Here is a 14,204-nt window from a genome sequence, read left to right as displayed (position 1 = left end):
TCCTATTCCTTTCACCCTCCCTTCCTGCCTTCCGAGCCCCACCCCCTAACCCCCACTCCCACCCAGCCTGATGTGGCTGGTTATCCCATCCATGGTGGTGGTGTGTGTCTGTGATCAGCTGCAGGAGTCAAGAGTCTGGGTCTGCCTGGCTTTCTTCCCTGGGGATCCAGGAGCTTGGGGCTTTTCTTAGCTCTGAAATAGAAAATCCACCTCCCCCCCTCAACCTCCCTCCCCCAAATCCCTGAAGGGAAAGGAACAGAAAATTCCCAAGAGGGGAGTTGGGTTGGGGAGCAAGTAGAGAAGGTAGCAGGACAGAGCTGGAATCAGAGCCAGGAGTGGACTTCCTATGCTGGGAGGGGCTTCTCCTGCTAGAAGCTGGAGCTCCCTTCCCCCATTCTCTCTCCCAATTCCCTAACCACCTCCTGGGTCCTCTCTCCTCTTTCACTCCCCTCCCCCAGGTCCCAGTTGTCTCCTTTATGCCCTAGTTGCTCAGCTAGGTTAAAGAGCCAATGTTCAGGCTTGGGGTCAGTAATTCTAGTCCTTCAAGGTGGACAGGTGGGGGTGAGACAGAGAAATGATTGGAAGCCCCCAGTGCCCTATGTGAATTAGAGGGGGTCAGTACAGGGCTTGTAGGGCAACTGGTTGCTTTAGGTGAGGGTAAGAAAGGGTAGAAGGAAGCATTGGAGGGAATTGATGGGGCCATAGGGATGCACACTGCAGCATTTAAGACACACAGCCCCAGATCTGTGGAGGCAAGGGATGGGCCAGGGATTCAGGCCAGAGTCATGAAAAGCTGGGAGACTGAGAGAGGTTCATTCATTCAATAAACGTTTATCAAGTGGTTACTATGTGCCCTGCACTAAGCTTGCTGTGGAGAGAGAGGAGCCAGAATATCATTGCCCTTCTAGGGGCCAAAGACCTTTGCCTTCTCCACAGAATCTTGTTCATGCCCTCCCAGTGCCTTTTATTGAATCAGAAGTGCACTCCACCCCCTATTCGTGTGTCAGTCCCTGGGAGGGAGGGAGGCTGAAGCATTTCCTTGGCAAGCAGGGTTAACTGGGGCGTCTGTCCTTTCTTTAGGCCAGACAGCAGGACAGTGCTTTTCTCTCTGGAGGTGAGGTGTTCTCCCTGTATCCGGTGTGGGGGCCATGGCCAGGCAGGGCTTGGTTGGGCTGGGGCTCATTTGCTGGGCCCTTCTGGGTGCTCCTGTGACCCCGCAGCCTGGCTCTCCAGTTCCTGGTGCTTTTCTCACTACCTTGGCTCCACGCCCTCAGAGTGAGGCCTCCATGCTATCTCTCAACTTGGGCCTCAACTTTAAATTTCACGTTCGGGGACCTGGATCTGCTTGGGGAGGACTTGCCACAGAGACCCAGCCTCGACTCCAAGTTCTGGACCAGGGGCCAGATGACTTGGTTGATGGGCTGAGAACTGACACTATTCCTGGATTGTCGATGAGCTCCCCAGAGTGGGGGTCTGCGGAGGGCAGTGCTGTCTCCAGTCCCTCCATCCTGCCTTTGCAGTCCACCTCTCCTAACCCTGGTCCCAAAGATGGGCTTCCTCTCCTGGGCACACTATCCCTGGACACTGCCTTCCAAGCCACAGCCCCCCCACCGAGCACCCCATGGCCCCACAAGGGTGAATTGGAGCTGAAGTTTGATGTGGCGCTGAGAGCAGGGGCAGCACCCACCCTTGGGCACAAGATGTTGCCCTTGCTACCTAGCCTTCGGGCCAGCCTGGCAGAGATAGCGGGCCGCCTGGGTCCTTTTGGTGAGTACTGGCATTCTAGTCACAGGGGCTCCAGAGACGGGATGTGGGAACCACTGGTGGGCTACTCTAGCACCAGCTTCATGGAGAGAGGACCACTATTGTTCAGTTCACCTCCTCTGGAATGAGTTGTGCTTGTCTCAACCAGTGGGGTTTGGACTATTTACTGAATGGCTGGTCCTGACCCTATTCCATGCATTGCATCTGTCTTTCACTCCATTAACTCCCTTGTGGATATGTCTTTCAAGCCCACCTACCTGATTACTTAGGAAGTGGGTAGATTAGAAAGTGCATGTCATGGATGGGCTTTGGTAGAAAGCCAAGTCAAAACACCTTTATTCTGGCCTGAGTTCTCTGTGTGACTTAGATCAAGTCCACTATTCCAGTTTTCTCACCTCTAAAATGAAGAGGTTGGGTTACATGATGTCCAGGGACCCTTCCTACATCTTATCCCACATCCTGTGGGCCTCTGGGGGGGTTCTCCCTGAGCCCTCTTGAAGCACACTCATGAGGGTTGATGGGAGAGAGAGAAAGGCTGGTTAATCAGGGATTCCCGTTCCCTTTGCAGGATTCTTTGGCACTACCCTGTCCTCCCAGCTGGAGCCCTTGGAGGATAACCTCACAAGTAGCACTGTGGGCCCAGGCTCCCCCCCAAGCAATGATTCAGTGGGGAGTGAACCTCCAGGTAAGAGCTTGCTGTCCTCTCTTCTCCTCCTCATCAAATCAAGCTGTCCAGTCAACAGGAATTTTTTAAGTACATACTATATTCCAGGCACTGTGCTAAACTGGGGGACACAAAGAAAGGTCAAAACTATCTCTGTCCTCAAGGAGCTTACATTCTAATGGAGGAGGATTTATTACTCCTTACATAGCTGCTGTGTTGGGTGCTGTAGGAAGTTACATGGACACAGTTCCTGCCTGCCAGGAGTTTATAGTTTTCAGACTGGTTGTTATTCGGTAATTTGTTACTGACTCTTTGTGACCCCAGCTTTCTTAGCAAAGACAATGGGGTGGTTTGTTATTTCCTTTTCCAACTCAATTTACAGATGAGGAAACTGACAAACAGGGTTAAGTGACTCACCCAGGGTCACACAGCTAGGAAGTGTCTGAGGCCAGATTTGAACTCAGAAACATGGGTCTTCCTGACTCCAAGCCCGGTGCTCTCTGCACTGCCACAGCCCATCTACTCTAGTTTAAGACTGATACCATGAGACACATAAATATACAAAAAGACAAGTTGGGCTGCCAACTAAGATTTCTTACATTAGTTATTTCTACAGCTGCTGCACCCCTCCCTCTTCTTGCTTTCTACTAACACAGGCTGATTCAACAAATTCAATGAACATATATTAAGAAGCTACTATTCTTAAGGCCTATGAATCAGCGAGCTGGACTTGGACACTGAAAGACCTGGGTTCAAGTCGTCTAGCTGTGAGATCCTGGGATCACAAATTTAAAACAGGAAGGAATCTGAGACTGAGATCATTACCACGGTCACATTGGTACCAAGTACCAGAGGCAAGGTTTGAAATCTGATCTTTCTGGCTCCAACTCCAATACTCTACTCACTGTGGCATCCTTGGGTATTATATTGGGCAAGTCACTTAACCTCTCTATGATTTAGACACCTTTCTTAGACTTATCTACTAAATTGTAGCAGTTTGAGGCCTGCAGTGGTTGGAAGGGGTTTCTATGCCAACAAAATCATAGCTCTTTGATGTATTGTCAGGCATCCAAGGCACAATGCTTGGTAGGTTCTAAAGCTGTGAGAGTTCCTAGAGAGCCCTCTTCCCTCAGATAAAGACCCTGAGATCCCCCTTCCCTCTTCCCTCTTCCCTCCGCACTCTGACTGGCCTGCCATCGTCTCTCCTCTCTGTCCTGCTGTCTTCTTTTGTAGGGGGATCTGACATGACACGTTGTCAGGAGCTGACAGAGCTTGGTCCCTCAGGGGAAAGGCGTGAGAATGTAGGCTTGGAGCAAAAACAAATACAAGTGTGTACCATAGCACAGGGGGAAAACTTCAGAAGATTCAGCAAGGCCAGGCTCCCTTTTCCCTTCTCACTCCGAGGGAGGTTCACAATTAAACTAGACCTAGTCGTGGGCTTCAAGGGTAGGAATGTCCCATGCCCGGGCTTAGGCCTGTGTACACTCACTGTTTGAGGATTTGTTGATGAATTGTAGCTGGGGCCTGTTCTGCACGTCCTGGTCAGTAAGTCAGTCAGTCAATTCATTAAGTGTCTCCTAAAGGCCAGGCTTTGTGCTAAGCACTGGGGATGCACAGAGAGACAAAAGACAGTCCCTGCTCTTATGAGACAACTTTCATAAGACCAAGTCAAATAGACACGTACAAGATTAATTGGAGATAACCGGGGCGTTAAGGGGAGTAGGGAAAAAGCTTCTTATATATAGAAGGTAACATTTTAGCTGGGACTTGAACCCTCCAAGTTACTGCTATGCAGAAGTATAAACTGTGAAGGGCATGTAGTGAGGTGGCCTTGGGGCCCTGATCAAAACAAGGATGAGAGATTGCTCCTTTTCTTGGATGCACTGGGCAGGAAGACAACCAGCTCCAAATAGATCAACACTTGATTCCTTTGAAGGGCTGACTATGGGTATGGAATATATATATTTTTTCCTTTTGGAAGCAATCAGGGTTAAGTGACTTACCCAGGGTCACACAGCTAGTAAGTTTCTGAGAACACATTTGAACTCAGGTCCTCCTGATTCCAGGGCCAGTGGTCTATTCACTGCATCACCTAACTGCCCCTTGAGAGTACTTCTTAAAACTGTCTTGGGTACAGTGCTGAGGAGGGTGACAATCACTCCATGGCCCCCCAAGAATGAATTGGAGTTGGAGTTTGGTGGGCTCTGAACTAATCCTGGTATTTATGTTTCCTGCTTTGGTCAGAGTCAGAACGAGGTGCCAGCCAGGACTGGTCTCCTGCTGATACCTTCCTGCTCTGTCTGTGTGTGAGGGAGGAGCCCCTCCTGAAGGTGTCCAGGAGGATCTGTGGCCCTTAGGGTGGAGATGGCTTGAGAGGATGCTGGTTGGCAGCCTGTCAGCCCAGGTGACAGCTTTGACCAAGACAGGCCTAATGACTCTGGACAGTGAGAGGCAGCTTGGTTCAGTTTAGCTGGAGAACTCCTCTCCTTCTCCTCCCTCCCCCCTCCCTTTTCCTCCTCCTCCTCCTCTCTCCTTCCCCTCCCTCTTCCTCCTCCTCTCTCTTTTCCCTCCCTCTTCCTCCTCCTCTCTCTTTCCCCTCCCTCTTCCTATTCCTCTCTCCTTCCCCTCCTCCTCCCTGTGACTTCCCTCCTTGCTTGTGGCACAGGGGAGCTAGTTTCTTCTCTTCCCATTTCCCTGGGACAGGTTCTGGATGGTTGGCATCTTTTGGAGAGGTCAGTAAGTCTTGACTAGGTCAACTGGTTTGGCTCAGTGGCCATTGTGTGTGTGTGTGTGTGTGTTTTGAGGCAATCAGTGTTAAGTGACTTGTCCAGAGTAAATTAGTAAATGTCTGAGGTCAGATTTGAACTCAGGTCTTCTTGAGGGCTGGTGCTCTAACCACTGTACTACCTAGCTGCCTTCCTTCCCTTCTCCACCCCCTCCCCTGTTTCCCTTTACCAGGAAGGATGGGGAAGAAGGCCAGAATCTTCGAGGAATCCTAGGAAGGGTAAATGAATCCTGCCAAGGAGAAGTTTTAGAGACTGACATTAAAGTTACATCTATTCTGTGAGAGCAGAAACCGAGTTTTGTCTCTCTTTTGTAACACCCCCACTGTTCAGGCACGAGAACATATACATCAATAACACCTAGCACAATGCCACGCACAGAGTGGGTGTTGAGTGATGTTGATGACTTGAATTCGGAGCCCTGGAACAGTTGTGGAGGTTGAGCTTGAAAAGGAGAATCTTTTATGCAATAATTTAGGCAATTTTATGCAATAATTTCTCCCTCCTTCCTCTCTGGTGAGCTATGTCCCTGTCCCAGTGCTTCTGAATCTGCAGGGTTCCCTGTCTATGAATGTGTATTGGGGAAGGAATGTCAAGGAGTTGGGGTGTGATGTTGGCTCCTTGTACCTGCCGCCATTTGTATGGTACTTAAGATTCATAAAGAGTGTCATGCACTTTATCTCATTTGAGGCAGTACTCTAGTGGGGATAGAGTTGTGCTGGCCTTGGACTTGGGTTCAAATGCCACTACTGTTATGGACTTACTGTGTGAGCTTGGGCAAATCACCTAACCTCTCTGAGCCTCAGTTTCCTCATCTGTAAAATAAGGATAATACTACCTGTAGCACATGCCTTACAGGATTATTGGGAGGATTAAATGAGATAACTCATTTAACATTTACACTCCATGTAAATATAAGTTATTATTTTTTTATCATTGGAACTTCCTAACAACCCTCTGAGTTGGTTCTATACCAATTTTTAATGTAATAGTATTACATAATTTAAGGTTTGTCAGGTTTGCTTTCCTTGTAATAAATAGAAAGTGCCAGTGTTTTTATCCCCATTGTACAGATTCAGATGAGTCAAATGATTTATTCAAGATCAAAAAACTGGTAAGAGGCAGAGCCAGGGCTCAGGGTTGGGTCTTCTTCCAAATATGGTGTTTTCTCCATTATAAAGAAGGCTGCTGTTGGTGGTAATGGCTGGTGGGTTGGTTTGAAAGGATGCATTTGACTATGATAATGAAAGGAGAGAAGAGGGGGGGAGTAATATTAGGGGGTACAGGGCAGGACCCAGAGCTTTTAGTTAGCTAATGGCCTGGTTTCCTACATTCTGGAGATGTTGATGATGAGAGGGAAGAATGGGTTCATTCTATTTCTTCTGGGGTCTTTCCAACCTGGGTGGGCTTTTTGGATTGCTCGATGTTCCATTCCAGGGAAAGGGTTAGTTCCTGTCTAGCTGCATGACCATGCCCTCAGGATCAGGAAAACAAGATTACCCAACAGATGGAAGCAGGGGAAAGAAAGGAAAGGAAAAAGAAGGAAAAGAGCAGGGTTTTAGGGTTTCCTTCCTGTTCCTCTCTACAGTTTCCTTATGACTTACTTTTCAGTGTTGTTGGGGTGGGGGGAAGTGCTTTGTAAATTTTAAAATCTAATAAAAATGTGAGTAATTATCAGGTGTTTGAGCTATTACTAAGGATGCTACAAGGTAGACTGGAAATGGTGTCCAAGAGAAAGCTTTATAGAAGGACTGGATTGGACAGAAAGGCGAGAAGAAACTGAAGAATGGGGAGGGGGGCTGGAAGAAAGAGAAACAGAGACAGAGAGACAGAGATATACAGAGAGACAGAGAATATTTGCTCTAGCTAATATCTAATAACCAATTAATATACCTTACTGATCAATAAACTAGGATCGTAAGATGATCGATCCCAAACTGTAAGGAATTTCAGAGGCCATTTTTATAATTCTAAGATTTCTTCTAGCCCTAAATCTATGGTCCCTTCATTTTACAGAAGAGGAAACCATAATAGGCTGTGTCTCAGTTGTCCTTCACCTTGCCCTCAGTTCTCAGGCAATCAATCAAAAAGTTTCCTACTATGTGCCATGTATTCAACCTAATGACTCATTTATTCACTAGATAGCTGAGATCTCCATTAAGGACTGTTAGCATATCCAAATTGTTGGACTCAGTAAAGTGAAGCTTTGTGTTCATGTTTATTCATTATGCTAATTAGGATAATAGCTTTAGAGCAAGATGAGACCTTGAAGGTTACCTAGTCCAATCTTTTTTTTTCAGTTTAAGAAACTAAGTTCTTTGTCTGTTGTCCTTTAGGTACTTCAGGTAATGGTTTATTCAATCACCAGGCACCTGTGCCTTCATTAGAGACTAAGTACATCCAAATGGTATTTGTTGAATTCAGTAAAGTCATGTACAGTGTTCACACTTATTCTTGATGTTAATTAGAATAATGAGATCGTAGCTTTAGAACTTGGAGGAAGCTTGGAGGCCATTTTTTTTTCTTTTTGGAGGGCAATTGGGGTTAAGTGACTTGCCCAAGGTCACACGGCTATTTTTTTGTGTTAGGTGTCTGAGGCTGGGATCCGAACCCAGGTCCTCCTGATTCCAGGGCTAGTGCTCTATTCACAGCGCCACCTAGCCACCTGAGGCCATTTTTTTATGCCTATCAATTTTATTATTGTTTTTTGCAGTGTTGCATACAATAGAAGGCAAAACACAGTTCTTTATAAGAAGAAGCAGATAAATCCTTAAAGAACTAGACAAAGATACAAAATAAATTTCAGTGTTTAAGTGACATATTTGAAATTTTGAGAACTTATGAGCAAACAACAGTATGGGGCAGAGAATTTTTGTCATGTCATTGTAACTACAATCATGTAAATTTAAAAAATTGAATATCTTGAGTTTATAGTTACTAATTTTCTGTCAAGTATTAAATTTTTTTTTTAAAGCAATCGGGGTTAAGTAACTTGCTCAAGGTTACACAGCCAGTTATTTCTGGGTGTGGTGCTGAGTATCTGAGCCCAGATTTGATCCAGGTCATCCCCACACTGGAGCCGGTGCTCTTACTCGATGAGCCACCTGGTCGCCCCTAAGCAATTGGGGTTAAGTAACTTGCGCAAGGTTACACGGCCAGGTGTTTCTGGGTGGGTGCTAAGTGTCTGAGCCCGGGATTTGATCTCCAGGTCTTCTCAACACTGGAGCTGGTGCTCTTACTCGCTGTGCTACCTGGCCGCCCCCAAGTATTAAATTAAGATGAAAAAGCTTAGTTCCATGCCTCCCTCCTTCCCTTTCCCTGAGGTTTGCTTTTTTTTTTTTTTGCAAGTAAATAAGAATTTGTACCCATACAGTAGTTCAGCAACTGAGGAAGAAAGAGGTAGACTTTGAGAATCTCTCTTCTCAAATGTGGGAGTTCCTAAATAAATACTCCAGGGGGCCCCCTCTCCCCTGATGAGGGACCAGCCCTCTCATTTTATAAATGAGGAGACTGAGGTTTAGTGACTTTCCCAAAGTCTTATAGGGAGTAAATGACAGACCCTCTTGACTCCCAGTTCAGTGTTCATTCTTCTGCCTCCTGCACCTTTCTGAGGTGCTGAAAACCTTTTTTTAAAAAGCAGCCTTCATAAAACACAAGAAGGATCAGTAAAGACACAAGCTACTGATTTTGCTGATGGGTGACGAATATTAGACATTTTATAGATTTAAGCCATGACATATACATGGCAGAGGGTGGGAGTCAGTTAGAAAGGGGGAGTGATTTAGGAAATGGGATTAAAGTGATCCCAGAGGACTCAGCTTCCATCGTGCAGCTGGGATTGAGTTATGTGTATTTGCTCTTCTGATCTTTCCAGCTCTCACCTCTCCTGACCCCTCAATTCCTCTCTCCTCCCCACCTGTTCAGCTCTCTCATTTGCCACCTACCCTAACATCTTCCTCCTGACTTTTCTAGCTCTTACCCCTTCCCACCTCTCCAATTTTTCCCCCTTCTTCATTCTCCAGGTTCTTTCTCAGATTCCTGATTTTTTCCTTTCCTTTTCCTGAGCACCCCTGAGACTGGATGTATCCCAAGAGCTCCTCCTAGAGCTGCCTTGGGTGTATTCTTGGGGCTTTTCTTGGGTTGTCCAATGGCCAGGCCCTTGGCGTCATGAGTCTGGTGGCCATGGTACCCCTCCCCTTTCCTATTCACAGTTGTTTCCTGTCTATCCCACACCATCCCCCCTCCCTTCTCAGAGTGTCCCCGTCTCATCTTTTTTGACCATGGTACTGCTGGGGTGACGGGTGGTCAAAGGTTCCAGTGCCCCCTGCTGACCCCTCACCAGTTGTTGAATTGCAAGAATCTATTTCTAGAGCTCCTCAACCACAAAGCATCTCTACTTCCTCCTGAACCTGGGATTTCATTGGTATAGGTATCTTCTCTAAGATAACTGCCCCAAGCACATAGTCACACAACCAGTGTGGGTCAGAGGCTGGCCTCCAACCTAGGTATTCCTGGTTCTATATAAATATAAATTCCATATAAATGCTCATTCCCTTCCTTATCCTCACCTCCCAAGAATTTGGGACCTGGAATTCTGGGAACACAAGCTGGGTGCTGAGGGAGAAAGTTTGTCAAGTTAGAAGAGATTAGGAACTCAGACTCTTATTCCTTCCCATTACCCCCTCCCCAGTTATCCCCCTTGGAAAACTCAGGGTCTATCCTCCTCAGTAAAGTGGTTCTGGTTCCATTAGCCTGCCCTGAAGAGGACAGCGGGGCAGACTTTCCAAGACCTTCATAGTGGTTGCCAGGAAGACCTGGTAAGACCCTTAGATGGTTGGCAGTTCAGCGGGCAATGAATGAGGATGAGGAGGTTGTGCTGTTGTTATCAGAACATCCTGGGTAAGGGGAACATCTATCAATCCCAGGCTTAAGGGGAATGGCAAGCAAGGGGGAGGGGTGGGGAGATGAGGAAGCTTCCCAGAGGAGATAAGGACATTAGAGGGAAGGGTGGGGAAGAGTTCAAATCCAGTCTTAAACACTTACTAGCTATGTGACCCTGGGTATGAGATATAAAAATTTCCTCAAAAAAAGAAAAAAAAAACCATTATGAAAGAATATTCTTCTAGGCTGGGAGAGCCTAGGAGACTTGGGTTCTAATCCCAGCTCTGCCTCTAACTAGTTGTTTAAGCTTGGACAAGTCTGGTCTGGGCCCCAGAACTCAGTTTAGTTCCTTTTTTTAAATTTATTTTTAGTTTCCAACATTCATTTCCACAAGATTTTGAGTTACAAATTTTCTCCCTGTCTTTCCCCTACCCCTACCCCAAATAGTGAGCCTACTGAATACCCCTCCCCCCAATCTGTTCTCTCTTATATCCTCCCCCACCCCCCAAACTTTCTAGTAGTCAGTTTAGTTTCTTGAGCTGTAAAATTGGGAGGAGGTGGGAAGGATTGGATTAAGAACCACTCTAAAGTTAGAGGATATGGATTCAAATCCTGCTTCTGACCATTACAATCTTGGAAACCTTGGGGGAGTGATTTACCCATGATGCTCCTGAGTTCAGGCCTAACCAGATTAAAAAATAATTAAAAATTTTAATGTAATGTAAATGTCATGTCCATGTAAATGAAATATTTAATAAAATAAATAAAAATGCAATAGAACATTGAAAATTTTAATATAAGGTATATGGTTCACAGAGATTTTTATGTATAGTTTAATGGCTCCTGTTTCTGTTTGAATTTGACACCACTAATTTAACTTCCTTGGGTATCCTCATTCCATATCTATGAAGTGAGTACCTTTCTGCTTTAGAGCTACGATCCTTCTATGATCCTCAAAAGTCTCATCTGTCTGAAACATCTTGGGTTTCATGGAGGTCACAATGGGCAGGAACAAGACTGAAAATCTGGGGTGATGAGTTTGAATGTGATCTCAGGGACAAAGGGTTGGGAACAAGGGAGAAAAGAGGTTTGAGGAGTAGACAGTGGGCCACAGGGAAAGATAGAACATGGGGAAGCAAGGCTTCATTTTTGGTTTTGTTATTTCTATGGCTTTGCAAAGTGCCTGGTACATGGTAGTTAATCAATGTTTGCTTGCTTGTTTGACTGGGGAGTAGTCCTGAGGGTCTGATTTCAAGTCAAGGAAAGGAAAGGTCCTGGATTGGCTGACAGATTCCATCTGTTGTAGTGATGGTGAAGGGCAGGGATGGGGAACCTGGGGCCTTGAGGCTGCATGTAGCCTGCTAGGTCCTCAAGTATGGCTCTTACTTGTGACCTCAAGGCCTAGGTTCCTCATCCCTGGATTAGGGTGCTTAATGGGCTGAGGCTGGTGGCATGGTGGTTTTACTAATTATACCTCTCCTGTGTCTGTAGATATCACTCCCACCCCAAATGACCCTTCTCCAATCAGCCTGAGGAGCTCATCAGCACAGCCAGAATGTGGGTCAGAAGCTTGTGGCACTGTGGACCTGCCTGAACCTGAGGGCCCTCCTCCAGTGGCTCCCCTGCCCCCGATTTTTCTGAACCTAGAGGCTGACTGGGCCTCTGCCCGAGCCAGGTGGGGGCTGGCATGGGAGGCCCATGTCTATGGGGTGGGTGCGCTCTTTGGTCTGGTGGCCTTGTTGGCCCTTCTGAGTCTGGCACTCCTGCCTTGGCGTTGCCCACCAGGAGCCCCTTGCTTAGCTCTACTCAATCTACTTCTGCTCTCCGCTGGAGCTGCTCGGGCCTTCCCGCTCTTCTACGATGCCTATGGGCACAGAGAGAGGTTGCCTGCACTGGTCCGTCTGCTCCTGCATGACTTGTCTCTACCCTGCCTGTCTGCCTGTCTGGCGCTGGCCTGCCTGCTGCTGGCCCGCCCCCACCCACCCCGCTGTCCGGGGGGCCTAGCCACCCTGCTCCTCCTGGTGCTGGGCCTCTCTGCAGGGGCCACTATGGCTGGAGCTGTCTCAAGACCACTTCTTCCCCTTCTGCTAGCGTCCCGCGGCCTTGCTGCTCTCCTGGCATCCCTTTTCTCAGGACTCTTGCTAGCTCTCTCCTGCCGGAGGAGCCGACGGAGGCCAGGGGTCCCTCTGGGGGGTGCTGGTCTCAAGGGTCCCACCCCAACCCCACTGACTCGGGGCCCCTTTGCCCTGCCCCAGTCATGGCAGAGGGCAGCTCGTACAGCCCCAGTAGCAGGGGCCTTTGGCCTGCTCAGTGGGGGACTCCAGGGCTACATGGTATTGTACACTCTGGGCTATGGAGGCCAGCTGGGCCTGGCAGGGCCCTGGCCCTGGTGGGCCTTCCAGCTAGGTGTGCGCCTAGGTGAGGTTGGTGTGGCACTGCCATTAGCCCTATTGGGTCTCTACCCGGTACTCTGCAGCCCCCGTCTTTCCCAGAGATGCTGGGCCAAGCTGTTCCGTTTTTCCCCAGGTCATGGGGCCCCACTGCTGCCATCAAGTTGGGAACCAGGGCCCCAAAACAAGGTACCCCCAGGAAATGCCATTGAACAGGGTGAGGCTGAGCTGTTGCCTCTGTGTGCCCTGACTGGGCCAGGTCCTGACCTTCTCCTCCCAGGCAGTGGCCACCTGGGCATTGAGGGGGGTGCTGCCAACACGGCTCCCTCAGCAGCTTCTTCCCCAGGCACTGGCAGTGACTGCACTGTGGACTTCTGTCCCCCGTCCCCCATTGACTTGCACCGGAGCATTGCAGAGGCCCTCTGCAGTGAGGTCCTAGTCACTCCCAGCTTTTTCCAGGGTCCTGCCTTTAGGGAGACCTTGCCAGGGCCTAGCCTCTCTGGAACTACCTCTAGTGAGGAGAGTTCTGGGACTGGGACAAATGGAGTCAATGGACAAGAAGCACGCTCCCCAGCCCCTGTGCTTCCCTCCCCTGGGGCCTGGCTGGTGGGTAGCAGCGCCTCCTCAGGCTCTCTGTACGGACTCTCCAGGGACAGCTCATCCATGTTGCTCTGCTCCAGCCCAGAGAAGCCCCCTCGATCTTCTTTGGCAGGAATCTGCAGCACCCCAAGACCTTCAGGGAGTAGCTGCAGTCCCCCTGCCCCTGGGTGCTACAGGGCTCTATCCCTGCCCTCCTGCAATTCTCCAGAAAGATCTGAGCTGGCCAGGGAAGAAGCCCTTCTCCAGGAGCAGTTTCTGGATGCTTGCCGACAGATTGATGAGCTCAGCGTCAGCAGTGAAACCATAGATCTGTGAGGGGCGGGACAGTTCCTTTGCTGTCCTCTTTCTGCTCTGTTCCTTCGGGCATCTGCACTGCCCATGACCTGTACACTGTAACCTTTCCCCAATCCTGCCTGGCTCAAACACCCCTTCCCCCCTGGTCTCTTCCCTCCCCTGGGGATGAGTGTGTTGGGGCTCAATACCATGAATGGGGCCTACCAGAGGAAGGCGCCAGAATGGGCTCTCCTCTGCAGCCCTGGGCGCTGATGCCTAATGCCTACCCTATGGACAACCGCAGCCTGGCAGAGTCTGACTCTCCTTGGATTCACCAGCAATAAAGTTCCAAGGTGCTCCATTCCTTCTGACAACCCTGGGTTCCACTCAGGTTTGTAAGTGTGGTGGTGGGCTGTTCTCTGAGAACCCTTATGTCAATTCTTACCCCCACTTCACATCCACGATAGGGATCCCATAGCTTTTGTGTGTGTGACATGGGTCCCACCTCTTTCCTGCCCTTTCTTCCTCCACGTATGGCACTACTGACCCATCCAGTGGCTGGGAAGAAAGTGGCTACTTTTAGAGTTAATTTATCAATAAAATATTTTCTGAGGAGATGCATCTGATTAATTGGGAGAGGTTTGAGAGCAGGGGTGGTGGTGGTAGCACCAAGTGCTGAGAGAAGAAATGCAGTTATTGGCTTTATCCTATATCCTGGCCCTGACCCTCTTGACTCCTGAGTTTGGAGCTTCTGGTGGCCCCAGCTGTTCCTGGAAACACCTTCCTGAGGACCTCCTGACTAAACTATATGGGGATGACAGGTTGGGGTTCATCTACTTTAATTGCCCC

At 48.6% G+C, this 14,204-nt stretch overlaps 1 protein-coding gene across 1 annotated transcript; it reads left to right on the top strand.

Moving 5' to 3' along the window:
- Nucleotides 1-1,089: 1,089 nt before the first annotated feature.
- Nucleotides 1,090-13,860, top strand: PRRT4 (proline rich transmembrane protein 4). The gene is made up of 3 exons (XM_069087025.1): nt 1,090-1,767; nt 2,333-2,449; nt 11,584-13,860. Exons 1-3 carry the CDS (start codon nt 1,149-1,151, stop codon nt 13,395-13,397), a joined length of 2,550 nt encoding a protein of 849 aa, XP_068943126.1. The 5' UTR covers nt 1,090-1,148; the 3' UTR covers nt 13,398-13,860.
- The last annotated feature ends 344 nt before the right edge of the window (nt 13,861-14,204 follow it).

This window comes from Petaurus breviceps, unplaced genomic scaffold (genome assembly GCF_028583685.1).
Source record: "Petaurus breviceps papuanus isolate PSGF00001 unplaced genomic scaffold, PetGlider_PUasm1.0 181, whole genome shotgun sequence".
NCBI classification, from domain to species: Eukaryota; Metazoa; Chordata; class Mammalia; order Diprotodontia; family Petauridae; genus Petaurus; species Petaurus breviceps.
The sequence above is the reverse complement of the archived record's forward strand: the minus strand, read 5'-3'. Positions and strand labels throughout refer to the sequence as shown.